General features: G+C 42.8%; 1 protein-coding gene across 3 annotated transcripts; it reads left to right on the top strand.

The window, feature by feature from the left end:
• Nucleotides 1-84: 84 nt before the first annotated feature.
• Nucleotides 85-18738, top strand: LOC309355227 (uncharacterized protein C7orf57). 3 transcript variants are annotated; one of them, XM_081885880.1, is made up of 10 exons: nucleotides 85-169; nucleotides 571-627; nucleotides 2222-2419; nucleotides 3457-3580; nucleotides 3721-3877; nucleotides 9340-9387; nucleotides 10706-10806; nucleotides 12320-12435; nucleotides 13128-13278; nucleotides 17936-18738. In XM_081885880.1, exons 2-10 carry the CDS (start codon nucleotides 573-575, stop codon nucleotides 17976-17978), a joined length of 993 nt encoding a protein of 330 aa, XP_081742006.1. In that variant the 5' UTR covers nucleotides 85-169; nucleotides 571-572; the 3' UTR covers nucleotides 17979-18738. The 3 variants fall into 3 exon arrangements, with proteins under 3 accessions (XP_081742006.1, XP_081742005.1, XP_081742007.1); XM_081885879.1 differs by lacking the exon at nucleotides 85-169 and adding an exon at nucleotides 379-432; XM_081885881.1 differs by lacking the exon at nucleotides 85-169 and adding an exon at nucleotides 383-432 and having other exon boundaries at nucleotides 13128-13145.
• Nucleotides 18739-18817: the final 79 nt, after the last annotated feature.

Below are 18817 nucleotides of genomic sequence, written 5' to 3'. Positions count from 1 at the left end.
CCGGGCGCGCGAAGCCGCCGTTGCCGGGCGACGGGATTGTTTGCGGCCTCCTCCGCCTCTGGGTCGCTCTCGCGGCGGCGGCGGCGGCGGCGGCCTCGCGTCCCACTTCGAACTCGGCGGCGGAGGGTGTCTTCCCGGGGCGAGCTCCCTCGGCTTCGCCCGGAACCAGGCGAGAGAGGGCGACCAGGGAGGAAAGAGTCCTCCTCCTCTGGCGGAGGGTCTCCAGCGGCTCCCCCGGCAGCCTTAACCGAGGCCCGTCGGAGCGGCCGTCGGAGGAGCCTCCCCCGGCTGGGTCGGGGGTGGGCGGCGTCTCCTTCGGGAGGGGCAGCGGGGAATCGGGTCGGCGGACCCGGGGATTCAGAAGGGACCCGAGTCGGGCAGCTCCGGCTGCTGCAGCGACGCTGTGGGGAACTCGGTTCAGGATGCTGCGAGGTGGGCGGGAAAGTTCGCCCGAAGCCTTTCGGCTTCAGAAATGGGGGGTCGGGGTCGGCCGGCTTGCCTGGCTTCTTTGGCAGGGATTTGGCCAAAGGCTTCCTTTGGAAAACACCCCCTGTTCTCCCCCTTCCGCAGGTATGAGGAATACAAATAAAGAGCCCCGTGGACCCCCAAATCGATACGCACCATGTGGCAAGTACACAGTTTATAAATGTGATATTTCTCATGTAAAGCCTTTCAGAACTGCGCTCTTTTTTATTTTAGTGGAAATAGCTTACATTTGAATTTGATAGGACGCACAGAGCAAAGTATAATGACTGTGGATCAGTCTCTTCAGCGCAAAATAAAGGCAAGAGGCAGGTGCAGAAAATGGTGGTCCTGAGCACAGGACCTGCCAAGGCAGCCCCTGCCGTCCAGCCAGCCCTCAACTAGAGGCTCAGGAACACCCAACGATTCTGTTTTCTATACGCCAATACTTTTTCAGTCTTAAAACCCAGCTATTACAAGTTCATTTTCTGTTCCACACAATTAAGTCCATAAGAAGTTTCCAATCCTTAATAAACACCAGTGGTTTTTCTTTAATTAATCACATTAACTTTGCCATCTCAGCTAAGTCGAATAATTTTACCAACCATTTCCCCATAGTAGGTAGGGCTGCATATTTCCATCTTTGTGCATATGTCTTTTCTTAAACTTTAGTTCGGGACTATATAATACCTTTCTCAGAACTAGATCCTGTGGTGTTTACAGTGTTTAGACATCTTCATTTTGTACAGTAAGCTCACTACTTATGCACATTGAACTCGTGTGCATTCAGCTTTACATGCTTGGCAATTTAAAAATAAAAAGGGAGGCAGGCAACCAGGAGAAAAGTTGACACCATGCAGGGGTGTCAACTTGAATAAAATACTGGGGGAGCCCAGGTAAGCCACGCTCCACATAAATGTGGTGTGCACACACCATTTGAATGGCAATGCCCATCAACTTTGGGGGGTAGTTGCCCCCTCAAATATTTTATTGGTGGGCTAAAGGGACCTTGACCCCTAGGAGTTGGCTCCTATGCTTGCACACATACACATTCTTGTGCACACTTCTTGTTGTGTCCAGGAGGGAAAAATTGACCAAGATTCTAGTTTGGAGGAGAAGACTAAAAGAGGACCAACAGAAGCAGTCATGGAGCTGCTTGGAGACAAGAAGAAACAATTTGACTGGTGTGTTTTTGCAGTAAAGGGCAGGAAAAGAAGACCAGGAAAGCGGCAGTAAATGATGCCTTTTGGATCAATGAGGAACAGTGTAGAGCTAAAGGAGAAAGCCAGGAGGGTTACAGCAGCAGCCAAGCACCTTGCGGGGTTCACAGAAAGAGCTTGGGGGGTATGTGTGGCCATTGGGCTGCAGGATGGGCTATTCTGATGCAGAGACATTTCTGTCTGACTTGGCATTGAAATGCCCTTGATCTTGCTAACTGATGAACAGTACCAGGAGAGGCAGCCAGGCTTTTAATTGTGTGGGTTCCTGTTATATTAGGTCATTGGTTTTTGTAGTAATGGGGAGTAGAAGTTATATAAATTATTCTTTATAAATGCTTTAAAAAAACAAAACTGGAATAGTTTCCCCGTTTTTCATTGTTTTTTATAATTATAATTATTACTTATTGAATATATACACTGCCCTATCTATACCTGGAGGTCTCAGTGTGGTTCACAGAACAAAATCAAATTAAGTTTATACCACTTAATATAATACAAATCTCAAAATGTGATATTCATCTTTTTGCTTGTTAATGCAGATTGGTACTATCACGTGCCACTCAAGCGATCAGAGGAGTCTGTTAATTCTGAAGCTCAACAGCAGCCAACATCCCAGATCCCAGGTCTCGGTGATTTTGGAGATCCTCACAGTGAGATTACATTTGGGGGGCGAAGGAAGTGGATTAAAGACACTGACTCGGAATATGTAAAGCTGGCAAAACAAGGAGGCCGACCTGGTAGTTAAAATTCATATGAATCTTATGGTGATTTCAGGAGGCTTGTACATATAAATGGTCTGGAAAGTGCTATAAGAAATTTGGGGACATTGGGGAGGATAAAACACACAAAATATGGATGTTCCACACCCCCCTGAAAGCTGTGATGTTACAGAAATGCAGGTTCTTTTGTTTTGAAAGAACCCACAATTTTAGCAGTATTCTGTAACCTTTTGTGGCAATCTTGGTTGAATTCATACTTTACTAAAAATTGCACATTTACCTTTGAGTAAGGCCAATTGAAATCAGTGGGCTTACTTCAGAGTAAAAGTGCATTGAATCAAGCTGTAAATGCATCACCTTACCTGAAAGCAGCTATCAGAGGAAACTTGCACATTTTTTTCCAAATAAGTAACAGCCTCGGGAAACAATTTTATTTGTAAATCAGCATGGAGGCGAGTTAATCCAGGCATAAGTGCAGTTGCTTTTGTGTTTTTATTTCTGTATATTGGTTTGCTCTGTTAGTAGAGATCTTCTGACAAATGATTGTTTCTCTTGAATTAAAATGGGGAAAAAATGAAATCATTTAATCTGTTTCCCTTCCCTCCTTTTCTGCCTCTGTTTGGATATTTTCAGTATTCTTTTTTGTAGTGTAGGGAATTGGGGAAGGCAGGCAGATTTGTGTGTGAGCCATGGTGCATGAGTGTGTGTGTGAGAGAGAAAATAAGTTTCCCTGTCTACTTAAAAAAAAAATCATGCTTGAAACATTTGTTGGGAAGGCACATTGGTTAGAGCAGCAGCGGACGATCTTCTCAGGGCCAAGGACCACATTCCCTCAGGGAAATGTGATTACAGGCTGCATACTAGTGGCAGGGCCAGCACCAAGAGATCCTGTTGTAGGTCTCCGTCACCTAGTATAGTTTGCCCCTTAATCTCAGGGGGAGGGATAGAATGAAGCATTTTTCATACTGCCCTCTTGTTTTAAGAATGTCCAGAAAACTACTTATCTACTTGTTTAAAAATACAAAACTTAAATAACTTTGTTTGCTTCACTTAAGACTTGTTGAGGCATTTTACACCTACTCCACGGAAAGTGTCTCTGGGGTCTTATGGTGCACCTGAGTGGTATACACATCATGGCAAACCAGCAGCAGCAACAGCAGCAGCAGCTGATGAGTCTAAGTAAGTATTCTGTCTTCATGCTAATCTCTTTTGGGTGACTGAGGAAGACTAGAGTTGAAGAATGTTGAAAGGAAGAAAATGTCACAGCATTTGGAAGCACCAAAATACTTCACAGTAAATGGTAAAACTGTTTTCCGCAGGCCTCGAGTTTCAGCTATGCCAGACTACATGATCCACGAGGAGTTTAAGGCTGATCAACCTGCCAGCTATGAGCCTAAAAGAGGGCCTTTTGATTTTGATATGAAAAGTGTTTGGCAAAGAGATGCTGAAGACAAAGAGAACAAAGAGAAAAGAGAGGTATGTGAACCGCTCTTGGTTGGTGAGTGGGTCAGGACAGCAGCACCTCACGCAAATCCCAATGAACTAGCACACCTGGTGTTTTGTATTTCTCTGCCTCATAATGTGGGTCTCTGTCAAATTTGCAGTTGAAAATATATTCTTATTCTTATTATTATTTGTATACCACCCTGCAGCCATAGATTTCAGGGCAGATCTATATCGGGATTTTGCTTTGGGTGCCAATCAAAAAATGGCTGCCATGGGGAAATGACATGGCATAACACAACACAGCTGCCATGGAGAGTGCGGCATAACACAAAATTAGAGAGTACAGTCATGGTGAAGCTTTCCCCATGACTTTATTTCCCCACCAAAAAGGTTTCACTTATTGATTTTCTGTCTGCTACGATGCAGAAATGCCTGTTTCCCCCCAGTGCCAACCCTAAACCAAAGCCTAGGCTGCCATCCTGCATCCACTTACCTGGGAGCAAGCTCCATTAAATAAAAAGAAACTTACTTCTGAGTAGATTACATTATACTGTAAGTTAACTATACAGTGAATTCTTACTGAGTGCTTGATCTTTAACTGCTGTACAGCAGGTGACATGCCTCTTTGCAAATGTTTCAAATTTTCCTTTTGAAGTTATCATCCACTCAAACATTGTTTAACAGTATTTGCAGAAAATAACCTCTAGAAACTACCTGATCTCAGATGAAGCCACCACAAACAAAATGCACCCTGGCTGCTAGGGAAAGCAAAAGGACAAACTACAGAGATTCCAGGAACAAAAAAATAAGACAGAATCAGGAAAAGTGCACTAAAGGGCAGGCTGGAAGAGCAGCTCTTTAGGACCCAGCGTTTCCTGTTATCTGGTGTCCAAACAGCTCAATTATCAGTCACAAATCCGTCTTCACTCATTGGCTAAAAACATTGATAGGCAGGAGCAGCCAGACTGGCTCATTTCATAGAATTTGTGGAAGTGTTTAAAAATGATCATAACCCCTTTGGGGGCAAGGTGCTTGATAAGTTGGTCCAGCTGCAGGCATGCTTGGAGGAAACTGACCAATTGGATCCATTCCACTCTGGTTTCAGGCCTGCCTGTGGCACTGAAACCACATTGGCCACTTGGGTTGATGACATTTGTTGGGAAAGAGATGGGAGCTTGAGTTTGCTTGTTCTGCTTGATCTCTTGGTGGCTTTCAATCCTGTTAACCACAGTATCCTTCTAGAGGAGCATATTGTCTCAGGGAGGTTGGGGCTGGGGACCTTGTGCTTCAGTGGGTCCACTCCTACTTCCTGGGACATTTCTAAGAAGTAGTTATGGGAGGCTAGCATTCGGTGTCCTGTAGTGTCCCATAGGGTCGCATCTTGTTTCCCATGCTATTTAACATCTATATGAGGTCTCTGGTTCTGTGATCAGGAGATTTGGAGTGGAACGTCATCAGTATGCAGATGACAGCCAGTTCTATCTCTCTGTTTCATCTGAATCAGGAGAGGCAGTTGAGGTGTTAGACAGGAGCTTGGAGGCAGTGGTTTGGATGTGGGCCATTAAACTGAAGCTGAATCCTGAAAGTGGTGTTATGTGTCCCAAGTTCTGATGTCCAGGAGGTGAGGAGATGGCTTGTTGTGGTGAGAGCAGGTCCACAGCTTGGGGGTGTTTTTTGAATTCAGTGCTGACACTGGAGGCTCAGGTGGCCTTGGTGACCAGGAGTGCCCTTTTCCTCAACTGTGGCTGGTTCACCAGCTATGACACCTTTTAAACAAAACAATTTGGTCACTGTACTCCATGCTGTGATAACTTCCAGATCATATTGTTGCACTGTGTGGGGCTGCCCTTGAAGTTACAGCAGGAGCTTCAATTAGTCCAAAGTGCAGCGGCCAGATTACTGGCTGGCGTTGTGTTTCGATCTCACATAACCCCTGTTTTAAAACAGCTGCACTAGTTGCCAGTTTGTTTCTGAGCCCATGGTGTTCACAGTGTTTATAGCTCTGATTGACTCAGGCCCCAAAGCAACTTACAATCACAAAAATCAGGTGGGTCCTAAAAATATACCTCTCCGTAAGAAGAGCTCTGCTGGACAAGGCCAATATGATGCTGTTTCATTCAGAACCAAGCTGTGTCCTGGAACTGGAAAGAAACTATCAGCGGCTATATTGATGTTGGCTCTGTATAGACTCCAGAATCCTTAAAACTAGACTAGTTGCAGACCCTTCCTTTACCTTCCAGCCCCAGAATGTGTTGTAGGACTTAACAACACAATCCTCATATATAATGTCTTCCATGAATTGCAGCAGATTTGGGGGCTGGGGTGCAGACACTTGTACTTTTTGTCACTTTTAGAAAAAGCTGGGGTGTGCCTACAGTTTATAGAAATCAACTTTTTTTTGGAAAAAGTATGGTACAGTGGTGCCTCGCAAGACGAAATTAATCCGTTCCGTGAGGCTCTTCGTATAGCGGTTTTTTCGTCTTGCGAAGCAAGCCCATTGACAGCTTAGCGGATTAGCGCTACAGCTGTCAAGTGGCTTCCAGCGATCAGCTGTTAAGCGGCTTATCAGCGGAACAGCTGATAAGCGGCTTAGCGGCTTAAGAAAAGGGCGAAAAAAGCGAAAAAACCCCGCGGGGGGATGCAAGATTTTTTTCGTCTTGCGAAGCAACCCCATAGGGGAATTCGTTTTACGAAGCGCCTCCAAAACGGAAAACCCTTTCGTCTAGCGGGTTTTTCGTCTTGCGAGGCATTCGTCTTGCGGGGCACCACTGTATTTGGGTGCTAAAATCTACCATATATTTTGGATAGTCGTTTTTCTGTATGTCTCTGTTCTCTATGGGTCTGGCTACCTCTCAAAATACTGTACTGTTGCCAAACTCTGTACAAGGGTTCCCGAGGGGGAGATGGCAGTTTTCATCAATGTTTGGATGCCAAGGCACCATTTTGAATCAAGATGGCGGATCAAAGCATGACTTTGGTGTGAGTTTGCCTGGTTTTTGACGTAATGGGTCCAGACTACACCAATTTGGATGGTTCTGAAGATACTGTTGTCCCATTTGGCAGGATAGTTCCTACCTGCACCAGTTTGGATGCCTCTTGAGATATTGTCACCAAACTCTGCATCAGGGCTCCTCATATGGAGGTGGTCTCATATTCATCTGTCTTTGGACACCAGGCACCATTTTGAATCAAGGTGGCAGACCAAAATGTGACTTTGGTGTAACTGCTCAATTTGGTAGGATGGGCTCAAAGTACACAGATTTTTATACCTCTGAAGATATTGTCACCCTATTTTATAGGACTTTGCCCAATTTGGAATGACAGTTCCAACCTGAACCAATTTAGATGCCTCTTGAGATAACATCACCAAACTCAGCAAGACAGTTCCCAAGGTAGAGGTGGTGATCTAATGTTACAGTTGGACACTGGGCACCATGTTGACTCAAGGTGACGGATTGATATATGACTTTGCCCAGTATAGCATGACAGGTCCAAATTACGCAGAATTGTACACCTCTAAAGATACTATCACCCTGTTTGGTGGGGCTTTGCCAAATGTGATGTGACGTTGCCAACCAGTGCCAAGCTTAGATGCCTTTGAAGAGATAGCGTCAGCACGATCGTTCCCAAGGTGGAGGAGGTGGTCTATGTTTAGATGCCAGATGACATGTTGAATCAAGATGACAGGCCAAATTAACGCTAAGTAAACATTAGCTCCCTTTGCCACACTCAAATTGATTTGGGGCTGGGTCAAGCATTCCCCAGGGAAGGGTGAAGCCCGGGTGGGTAAGTGGATAGTTGTGCACAGCCCTAAAACTCACTAATTACACTATCCTTTGAAAAATCACAATATTTTGGGGTTTCTTCAGATTCCTGGGAAGTGCCAGGCACTTCCCACTAGTGAAGAATATAGTGTGAAACAATTCCTTTGAAGGGTGTAAATTTCTTATGTAACTTGGTTGAGGTTCCTGCATTGCAGGGATTTGAACTCGATGACCCGGGGGGTGGGGGGTGGCGTTCCAACTCATTCTGTGATCCTGGTTATGACTTAAGATGCTTTTTGTATCATTGTAATTAAGCTGACAAACTAATAAAATTATTATCAGGTTTGTTGGTTTTTTTATTTCCCTGCTTTATACAAATTTTGTGAAACTAAGACCTTGACTAAATGGGAAAGAGATTTCTCTGTTCAGGGATAGCTTCTTGTGCCCTTTGAGGACATTCGTGGCAACAGCAGGACTGGGGAAGAAGTGAAGCAGGTGAGATTTTTGCTCTCTGCACCAGCATCCTTGCTTAGTAACATCGAACCATAGTTTGGCATAGCACCGCATGCAAACCAGGACATAGTATCTTACTTTGGTGCATTTGTCTCCCAGCTCTTTTAAGGATCCCTCTGAAGTAATATTGGGCACAATTCAGCAAAATTAAGTATAGTAGTTGATTTCAGTACCAAAGTTGTTTTGATTAAAACCTCTCCCACTGAATTGGGTGAAATTAACTTTGAATGGATAGTGTGGCTTTTGTCCTTCAACAGGAATCACATATAAACTTAATTTAATTGCCTGATGGCCAACCCTTATGGCTAAACCTTGAGAAATAACTGCTGAAATCTTGGATTTAAATTTCATTAGCTTTCTGAAACTTTCATTTTATATATCTTCTCAGAAGCAAGTCCCATTGAGTGTAATGGGCCTAACTCTCAGATAAGTACATTACTGGATTGCAGTCATAAACTATTTTCAGATACCTGCTTATTTAGAGTTATGGGTTTTAATTGTTTTGTCAGGATATAAGAAATACTAGCCAGGAGTACTGTTTAAAGTTCAGCCTCCTTAGTTTATTCTATAAGGGAAAAGTGTGTTGGTTCCAGTTAAAGAAATAAATCCTTAAGGACATATCACAGTACAAAAACATTTTAATCCCAGAGGGTTCTTCTCAGGTCTCATTAAAAACATGGAAGCCTCTTGTGCTTTCTAGATCAGGTTACTCAAGTGATTATAGATCCATTCTTTTCAGCTTCCAGAATATATCTTCTTTTTTCTGAACATTAATGTTTATTTGGGAGTGTTTTCAGGAACACTGGTTATCTTTTTATATTATTATTAAAGCTGCCATACTCTGTTTCTAAAGAGTATGGAGCTAGACGTGAAATGGGATAATCAGGAACAAAGGGATCTGTTGAGGGTTACCTTTTTTAAAAAAATTAAAAGCAGTATCAGAATCTTGCTGGAGCTGTGGCTCAGAGAGGAGACATAATATTGTGTACATCATTTTCCATTTTCATGATTTAAATTTTACCTCGCCCCCCCCCAGCAGAAAGGTTCTAGTCTTTCTGAAATGAAGTTTGTACGGAGGCAAGTCAGGTAGTATACACTTTATGTGACCAAGCTGATCATTTTTGTAAAACATTAAACACTCTTTCCTAATCTCTTTTTTGTTATCTTTAAGATCTATTACTTAAATTATTTTTTTTTTAAAAAAAAACCCAACAGGAAAATGGAGTACAAGTTGAGGGCTCTCCAGGCAGCACAAAAGAAGAGGTGAGTTTTTCTGAAACTAGAATTGGATTTGATAAAAGACAGAGGGGAAATCTCAAACTGACCATTTTAAAGACTAAGCCAAGAAACAGGTATTTGGCGATTCCATCAGCACATCATTGCAAAATCTTTCTCCAAGTTACTGTTGTGGTCTCCCCTCCTTTTAAAAGTCAGTGTTGATTCCTGGATGCATTTGTATTTTTAATAGTTTTCTAGCCAGCTTCAAAGTTTCAGGTTCTGGTAAAGAATAAAACTGGTTAGCATGAAAAGCCTTTTTAGTACTGTTCCAATCAATGCTCTTTTAGTATTCCAATCAGCCTGACTAAGGAGTTCACTCTGTGGTGGAGGGGCTGGGATGGGCACGTGTAAGCTCATATTCCACTCACGATCTCTTACCTTGGTTAATAAATTCCGAAGTTTCTGTATGCATCACCCTGTGTGTACTCAAGTTTTGTCATTCTGAAGTATGCACCTGCTCGAAAATGTGAGCTTTTTCTTAAAACCTGAGACTAAACTTGACAAGATTTTAAATGTGTTTTTGTATTTAACATGCAGGATGGTAATCGTAACTGGAATCACAGCAGGTTTATAAAGCAATTTTAACTCTCTGCTTTCCTCCTGAGGAAAACCCCTCCTCTGGTATTTGCTTTGTAGAGTGAGGAGGAAATCCTAAATTGTCACCAATGGGGGATTTCCTTCCAAATCTGCACACAAAATTTAAAGAGGCATATAACAGCACGGGCAGTTTGGCCCTTATATTTTAAGATAAAGCTTACAATTTTAGCATTCAAATGGCACATGGCACTGGTAATCAGAACTTGAATAAACACAGGTAGTGCAGACACAGCATTGGAAATGTGAACTTGCACACATGCTACTTCCAGCACCTTCTCACTTCAGTGTACATATTTAAAACCTGCACGTTAAAGGTGCACTTAAACTTGCATTAAGCCCTAACAGAAACCAAGCAACCTTAACCACACTTTGGAAGTAATGCTAAGGGTCAATCTACATCTTCTGTTACAACTGATTTGAATTGGGTTTATAGCATATGGGGAACAGGTCCAGTCTTGATCAGCCCAACTCAAAAGCTCTAGGCATCACATATCAAACTTTTTTATTTCTCAGCCTAGACAGATCAGATTACCGGTACTTTGAGCGACAACATCACAAAAACAGGAGCCTAATACAGGAGCCATGTACAGATTGCTACAGAATATATTGCAGGGAATATTCTTTCTTTTTAGCTGTTATTTCAACCTGTTTTAATCATAGGTATATGTATGTCCATTACTGAATTAGCATTATCTTTTTTACACAGATAAAGCTTCCTGCTATAACGCCAAGATACCCACACAGAACACCACAACCTATCGCAACTAAAGAATTTCATGGAGGAAACCGACTCTACTTCCCTCCAATGTTAGCTAAATATAATTGCTGTGTTTTAAATCCAGACCTTACAGATGGGTGTGCAAGTACTCAACTTGCCAGTGTAAAGCTGTGCATAAAATTGTTACCCTTTGCTCCAGTTCAGTTTGCTGTATGAATTAGTGTATTGCATCATAGTGATGGCTATATGCTGATCCTAACAATAAGCATATAATCACAATAAGATATATTTGGGAGGCAGTATGCACACTTTTAAAAAAAGTGTAGTTTATTAAAAACTACCCTAGATTATCATATGTACACTGTGTCAGTTATTTGCCAGTGTACCAGATGAGAAGCCTCACTGGATGTCATGTTACATGACTGGTCATCTGGAACAGGTGAAAATGGAGACCAGAGTACACCTTGCTTTATTTTGGGAACATATTCAAGAGCGTAGCACAGGTTCTCTGCACCCAGGGTGCGTGTGTGTGTGTGTGTGTGTGCGCGCGTGTGTATGTGTGTGCTGGGACGGGGGCAGAGTGTGGCTGCGAGAGCCCAAGCCCTCACCGCTCACCAAGCCACAGTGGTCTGAGCCGGCAGCGAGTGAGGCAAGGGGAGGGAGAAAGGCTCAAAGCCAGCGCACAGTGAGGGCAGACCAGCAGTGGCTGCCAGAGGCTCTCACCTCTCCTTGGTGGGTGGCGCTGCTGCTGCCATCCTCCTCCCTCTCAGCCAGCCATGAGGAGAAGGAGGTGCTGCTGCTGCTGCAGCAGCAGCCCTGAAGGCCCAGCCAGGGCACAGCTTGGTGAGGGAAGGAGCCTGTCATGGGGGTGCCTGGTTGTGCCATCTTGCACCCTCTCAGCAATGCATGCCCCCCCCCAATGCTATGCTCCTGATATCATTTGGGATAGCTGTAGGCTTGACGTCTTTTGATCACATAAGTTACTTGTCTTAGTCATTCATATTTACCAGTAGTTCCTGTTTTGACTGGGGTTACTTGAAACAACTTTTTCTTCACTGCTGGATGTTGAGAATGTGTGCATCAATGTATGTTGTCCCTGTGTGAAGATTTGCACGTGGATCTGTTTTACCAGCTGGCATTCAAAGCTGGTTATACAGCTGGCATACTTCTACTAGAGGCCTTTTTGCCACAAAGCCAGAATGCTTCTAATACCAAAGGAAGCTTCAAAACCACTTTTTAATATAGCACAGAGATCTGCTGTTTAAAAAACCTCACCAGACTTGCTCAAACGTTTGGATCCACCTAATGTAATTCTTTGGCTCTCTGCTTCTCTGTATGTTTGCACTGGGATGCTCTGATGACCATCAGGTTCCCCAGTACATATATTTGTTGTCAACACTAACAGTAAATTACTGTACGTAACTGTTGAAAAACCATGGCGCCAGGTATAACCATTGACCATTTGGACTCACGGCACTCTTCTAAAAATGTCAAAGACTTTTATTTGCCTATTTTAAAAAATGGTTATCATAGTAAAGAAAAAGAAAAGATGGGTACCAGTTTTGATAAAAGGCTTGCTTCTTGTTTGGTGTTCTCGTATAGGCCTGCTCACAAAAAAAACGAACCTGTAAACTTCAGCAAACTGATCAGCAGTGGCTATGGAGATGAGTGGCTTCAACAGCGTGATGACTGGGAGAAAAAGAACTCGCAGCCTAATGGTAACATTTTAGACTTTTAAAAAATAAGCAGTATTCACTGACATGTCTTTCTTTGTAACGTAGACCTATGCAAATATGTGTATTAATCCCATAAAACATTCCAGTAGATATATGGAAATTGGGCTTCAACTCATAGCTTATTCATTGTATTGCCTTCAAACCTGGTATATTGTTTATTCGGGACAAGTTTTTGGGATTTTGTTTCTGTTCAGATAGAGGAGAGCTAACTTAATCTGCATTCATTCTGCAGTATTTGTACAGCATATAGAAAATAAACTGCTTGAGTGCTGTATGTTATACACTAAACCTTTACACAATTTTATATGTAACTTCTGTAAACTCCAACGGAAATTGCTTCCAGGGAAGGATGTACTGGACTTTAGTCTGACATCATTGCTTATGCCAAATCATAATTCCACTTAAAGATGCAAGGTAGCATGGGATAAATGGCACCCAAATATAATATTTATTTTAAAATGCTCCTTTTGAAAAGACTTGCCTTCTAATAAGATAACAGCATTTACAGAATGAAGCCTGTGCAAATATCCTATTGTATTCAAAAGCTTTTGGACACCTTTTTAGCTCATTTGCCCCCTAACAAATACCTTGTAAGACTATTAAAGCAACCGAGGCTTATTTTATGACACGAATGCATATTAAATAAAGAATTCCTTTTCTGTTGTTTCTTACAGATTCTCTTCTTCCTCCAAGTGAGTACCAGAAGAAAATAGAAAAGAGGCAGAAAGCTAGGAAACACACATTGTCATACAAAAGAAAACCTAGATCTCAATCTGGACTTGAAATGGGGGCCCAGCCTAAGAAGCCATTCTTCAACCTCAGAATGTATGCCACCCAAAACACTATCCTACCAGCCCATTTCTGCCTTAACAGATCTAAGAATTATTCATTTCCAAACATATACAGTCTTTTTCTTTAATTGTCAGTAGAATTTAACAGTGAAGGAAAGTAACCTTTTTAAACATAAAGCTTATTACAAATGTTTTTAATATGAATTTTTACTTCTAGCTTAATTAATTAATTGGGGAAAAAACTTTTGCTTTGTATAGAGCAGTGGTTTGTTTCTCTTTCCCACCCATTCACTGTTATCCGCTGGCAGAGATCTCCTTCGGTGTCCCAGGGGTGGGCGCTCTCATAAATTCTGCAGCAGCCTCTCCTGTCACTCCTCAACACCTCAAGTCTTTGCAATTGGGTATTAGCAGACCTAGAAGAAAATATTTTCTTCTCAATTTTTATTCTTGGGCATATCCAAATAGAGGGCAGTAACACTGCATTTATTTTAAATTGGTTGAAAGTTTTGCTTTGGAAATTCATAATAAAATACAATGATAGATTCTACACAAGGTCCCCAATCATGAGAGGGAGATCAGCATATATGCAGTGATGCTTAACTCATTTTTTTCTGCACTGCATCTCTGGCTGATTTTAAAAACACTAGAAGCATAGAATTGTAGAGTTGGAAGCGACCCAGGGGATCATCTAGTCCAGGCATGGCAAACTTGGCCCTCCAGCTGTTTTGGGACTACAACTCCCATCATCCCTAGCTACCAGGACCTGTGGTCAGGGATGATGGGAATTGTAGTCCCCAAACAGCTGGAGGGCCAGGTTTGGCCATGCCTGATTCTAGTCCAACCCCCTGAGTAGCTGCTTGCAATGCATTGTGGGATGCTGCTGTTTGAAGAAACAAAATTACAGTCCTACAGCACTTGCTTATTTTCCACTTGTGCCTCACTGGATGAGGCCATTATGCAGAAGGCTGCAAACTCAAGAAGAATCTAGAGTTCATGCACATACACAATAGTAGGGCTGGAAGGCGTATGTAGTTCAAGTGTTTCCATGTATATAGAATTTATCACATCCAAACTGTTTCTTAGAACTTAAATCCACATTTCAGAAGCTCACAGGTAGGAAGGTTATATTTGGGTTGTGGTGTCTGTAGAGAATGGATCAAGCATAGTTAAGATATCCACAGTGATTTCCAAAGGGGCCATGTATGTGCTATGGTGGAGAAGGTAAGAAAAGGCAAGAAAACTGATTAGCCAGGATGGCTGAGACAAGGGGAGAGTTGTTCTATGGAGTTTATTAAACTTGTTCATACAGCTGAGGTCTACTAAAGCAAAACAGAATACTTTTAGAAAAGGACAATAATCCAAATTAGGACAATGAACTCTTGTGTGTCAGAATAACAACTCTGTTATATGCCTCAATTATTACATAAAATCCATCATTTTAAAAATTATGCTGCAATCCCATTCAGTCAAGGTTTCTTTATATTTCTGAGCAGGCATGCATGGGATTGCACTGTGACGCTTTAGTCCTGTACACTTACCTAGAAGTAGGATCCACTGACAGCAGGGTTTTCTTCCAAGTAAAGGTGCACAGCATTACCTGGCACGACTAGAATCGTACACCCGGCCTAGGAGTTTAGTTTAAAGGTAATCATAATCTACCTGCACACATGGGATGCTGTGTGCTTGGCAGGCTAATGGACCCCACATCGGCACCATCTCCATTGGTTCATGTATGCTGGTTAAACATGGAATTTACTATTCTAGGACAGTACAGTGGAGCCTCGCAAGACGGAATTAATTCATTCCACAAGTCTTTTCGTCTTGCGAGTTTTTTGTCTTGCGAAGCACGGTTTCCCATAGGAATGCATTGAAAATCAATCAATGCGTTCCTATGGAAACCACCTTCAGACCAGGTCCGGGGACAGTCTGTCCCCCGACCTCTTCTGAAGGCCGGCAGGGGGCGAAAGTCTTTGCTTCCACCCCGCCTGCCTTCCCGGGACAGCGGAGACTTCTCTGCTGTCCCGGGGTGATTTTAAAGCCCCCGGGAAGGCAGGCGGGGGGGAGCAAAGACTTTCGCCCCCCGCCGGCCTTCAGAAAAGTTTTTGCTCCCCCCCGTCTGCCTTCAAAAGCTGTCCGGGATAGCGGGAAGCGCTTCCCTGCTATCCCGCACCACTTTTAAAATGCTGGCGGTGGGGAGCAAAGCCTTTCGGCCCCCGCCGGCCTTCCTGGACCTCTTCTGAAGTCCGGAGGGGGGGGGGAAAGGCTTTGCTCCCCACCGCCAGCATTTAAAAGAGGTCCCCGGAGATTTCCCTATGGGCTTTCTTCTTGCGAAGCAAGCCCATAGGGAAAATCGTCTAGCGAAGCGACGCAAAAACCCTTTCGTCTTGCGGGTTTTTCGTCTTGCGAGGCATTCGTCTTGCGGGGCACCACTGTATTTCCATAGATTTGGGGGTGGGGTAATATGGAAGTCATCAATGTAATAGAATACTGAGGATATAAAAAAGTGTATTTTTGTTATTTTAAAGAACTTCAGTACTACCATTTAGAACAGACCTCGCATGCAATTCATCAAAACCATTAATAGAACAGTAAGCAGAACAATAAAACCCTATTTCCATCTAACCATAAAACTCACTAAAACAAGCCCTGCTCAAAGAGCCCCAATTATCTAGCATTCCAATTTAAACTCCAAATGCCTTTCTAAACAGGTGTGACTTTGAAGCTAGTTTAAGTGAAATTGGGGAGGGCATCTCCCCAAGGATTGAATTCCATAGGTAAGGGGCCAGGGCAGAGAAGACCCTGTTTCTTATGACCGCCAAACTAATACATTTTACTGTAGTCATCTCAACAGGGTCTCCATATTGCTGCAGGTGGTCCCTAAGGTAACCTGGTCCCATGCCTTTTAAAGCAGGGGCGGTTAACCCTTTTCGGGCCAAGGACCACATTGGTCATCCTTCCAGGGGCAAAAGTTGGTGTGGTGAGCACTGGACTTCTCAGTACTGCCTTCCAAAAGAGTTTCCCGCCAACTCTGCACTATTTTAAAGCATTTTAAATCATGCATTATTACATTCAGATACAGGCTGCAGGTTTGCCACCACTATTTTAGAGCTTCCTTGGCAATCACCAGCACTTTGATTTGGACTGGGAACAAACTGGCAGCCACTGTAGCTGGCACAATATTGATGTCACATAACTGATTGCTTGGCCCCCACAAATAGCTGGGTAGCCACATCTAAAACAGCGCTTGAATAACTACAGGAGGTTATCCAGAAAGGGTAACAACAGGCTTATCAACCTAAGCTGGTTAAAGGCTCTTCTGGATATCACATCTAATTCCCTGTGTTAGCAGAGAGCCCAGAAACACACCCAAGGTGCACACCTGAACCTTCAGGGGAAGAAATGCAGTTCTAGTATCTGAAGCTGCAACCAACAGCACTTGCATTTCATTTCTTTTATTGATTTGGTTGCATTTATGAATTGCTTCCTATGTAACCTCTTGAAGTGGTTTAACACTAAAAGCACCAACAAGAAAAACATACCAAAAAATCATATACGGTATGGTAGCATATTGTGAGGGGGCGGGGTATGTTCTGGGGTGGTGCATATATGCAAAAATGGCCCGGCTGCCCCACCAGCCTTCCCTTCCAGAGCTGGTGAGCCGAGCAGGCCTTTCTAATGGTTGATGTTTTATTGTGTTCTTTAGATTTTGTTGGAGTGGCAACCCAGTCAGATGGGCATCATATGTTGTTATTTTGTGACCCTTGGGGTCCCTTCCAACTCTACAATTCTATACTTCTACCTCCCTACCCTCAAGCAAAGCAGATTACTTTTAAACTCTCCAGATTGCTTAACAGACAAGTCCTCCTCAGCATGCAGGCTCTGGGATGCTCTCAGGCCTTCCAGGTTTCCATGCAAGAGCACCCAATATTTCATTTGACAGTCATTTAGATATTTGAAGCTGGCTGTTATATCTTCTCTCAGTCTCCTCCTTCTCAGGCTAAACATATCCAACTTGCTCAACTATTCCTCAGCAGGTTTGGCTTCTAGACCTTTGATCATATTGGTTGCCCTCCTCTGAACACCTTCCAGCTTGTCAATATCCTTCTTAAATTGTAGCACCCAGAACTGGACACCGTATTCCTGGTGTGGTCTGACCAAGGCAAAATAGAGCCGGACTATTACTTCCCTTGATCTGGACACTATACTTCTGTTGATGCAGCCTGGAAGAGCATTGGCTTTTTTTGTTGCTGCATCACATTTTAGACTTATGGTCATCTAAGACCCCTTGTTGTTGTTGTTTAGTCGTGTCCGACTGTTCGTGACCCCCTGGACCAGAGCACGCCAGGCACTCCTGTCTTCAACTGCCTCCTGCAGTTTGGTCAAACTCATGTTAGTGGCTTTGAGAACACTGTCCAACCATCTCGTCCTCTGTCGTCCCCTCCTCCTAAGACCCCTAGAATGTACTATTAAAGCAACACTGTTCACACTGAAAAGGAAATTAGAAAGAGGAAGGGCAGTCCAAATGTACAAGGAGCAATCCAATTTCATTGCTGTTAGTTCATTTCAATATTACACAAGCAGGGCCATCCTTCATTGACCTCAGAGAATCTTTTTTTTTGTACAAGAAATTGATATTTAATGTCTTTGAGTGAGAAAAAATGCTCATTTTTCTGTCACCTCTTGTTTTTCAGATTCAGAGACATCCCAGCCAGAATCAACACAAACAGACAATGAGTAAAAGCAGATACTTCATAGAATTGTCAAAATTCTCACTATTTCAAAACAGCACTGAGTGCAGAAGACTATAATAGAGCTTAGGAAGCAGGCTTCAATAATTATATGTTGATGTGTTAGATTATGTGTCTTTTTAACCAGGATATTTAAACAATGGACCACATTCATTCCTGTTGGTTTTTCTGTTTGTTTCAGTAAGTTTGCAACTGACATGATTTTGGTCCAATAATTTACCCTGTAAGTTTAAAGCCTGGATGCTTGCTTCTGCTGTTAATGCCTCCGTCTGTATCTGAACCTGCTTTCTGCTTCTACTTTTCACCCACTTCTACCAAGGTTTGCCTTGTAACCTCATGTTCTAAAGCTTCGTGGGCTGCTTGAGAGTTGGTGAACAGTAGCATCCCTGCAGTCCTGGGACCTGGTTAATGGATGCTTTGCTATGGGGTTGCACTACTGAAGAGAGTCTGTAGTGGAACAAAACACTTGAGACCAGTTTGAGCAACATAAACTTTGCAAAGCTGAGTCTTTATTTTTCTGCTTCCAAGTGTTGAATGGGGTAAGTAAAAAGCCAGATTGTTGTGATGTTTTATATATTTTGAACTTGTATGTATATTGGCATTGAGATTATTATTCAGGAGGTTGGATTGAAATGATCGTTTTCAACACCATTCTCATTTTGTTCTGATGTATACCTCACATCATATAAACTTGCATATATACTTGGAATTCTGTTTGAATAAACATCATAAGAGAGTGATAACAATTGCCTTTTAACTATTTCTTAAAACATTAAAGTGGTTTTTTTATCAACTAGGCACATTAGCAAAGACAATTTATGTTAC

Source organism: Podarcis melisellensis, assembly GCF_964234715.1.
Source record: "Podarcis melisellensis genome assembly, chromosome: 13".
NCBI classification, from domain to species: domain Eukaryota; kingdom Metazoa; phylum Chordata; class Lepidosauria; order Squamata; family Lacertidae; genus Podarcis; species Podarcis melisellensis.
This window is presented reverse-complemented; position numbering and strand designations above follow the sequence as displayed.

What these genes read in the sequence shown, in the direction of transcription:
- LOC309355227 (XM_081885879.1), top strand. An exon ending in GCAGCAGCTGATGAGTCTAA is followed by an intron (nt 3,581 to 3,720) that starts GTAAGTATTCTG and finishes TGTTTTCCGCAG; the next exon opens with GCCTCGAGTTTCAGCTATGC. An exon ending in CCATTCTTCAACCTCAGAAT is followed by an intron (nt 13,279 to 17,935) that starts GTATGCCACCCA and finishes CTTGTTTTTCAG; the next exon opens with ATTCAGAGACATCCCAGCCA.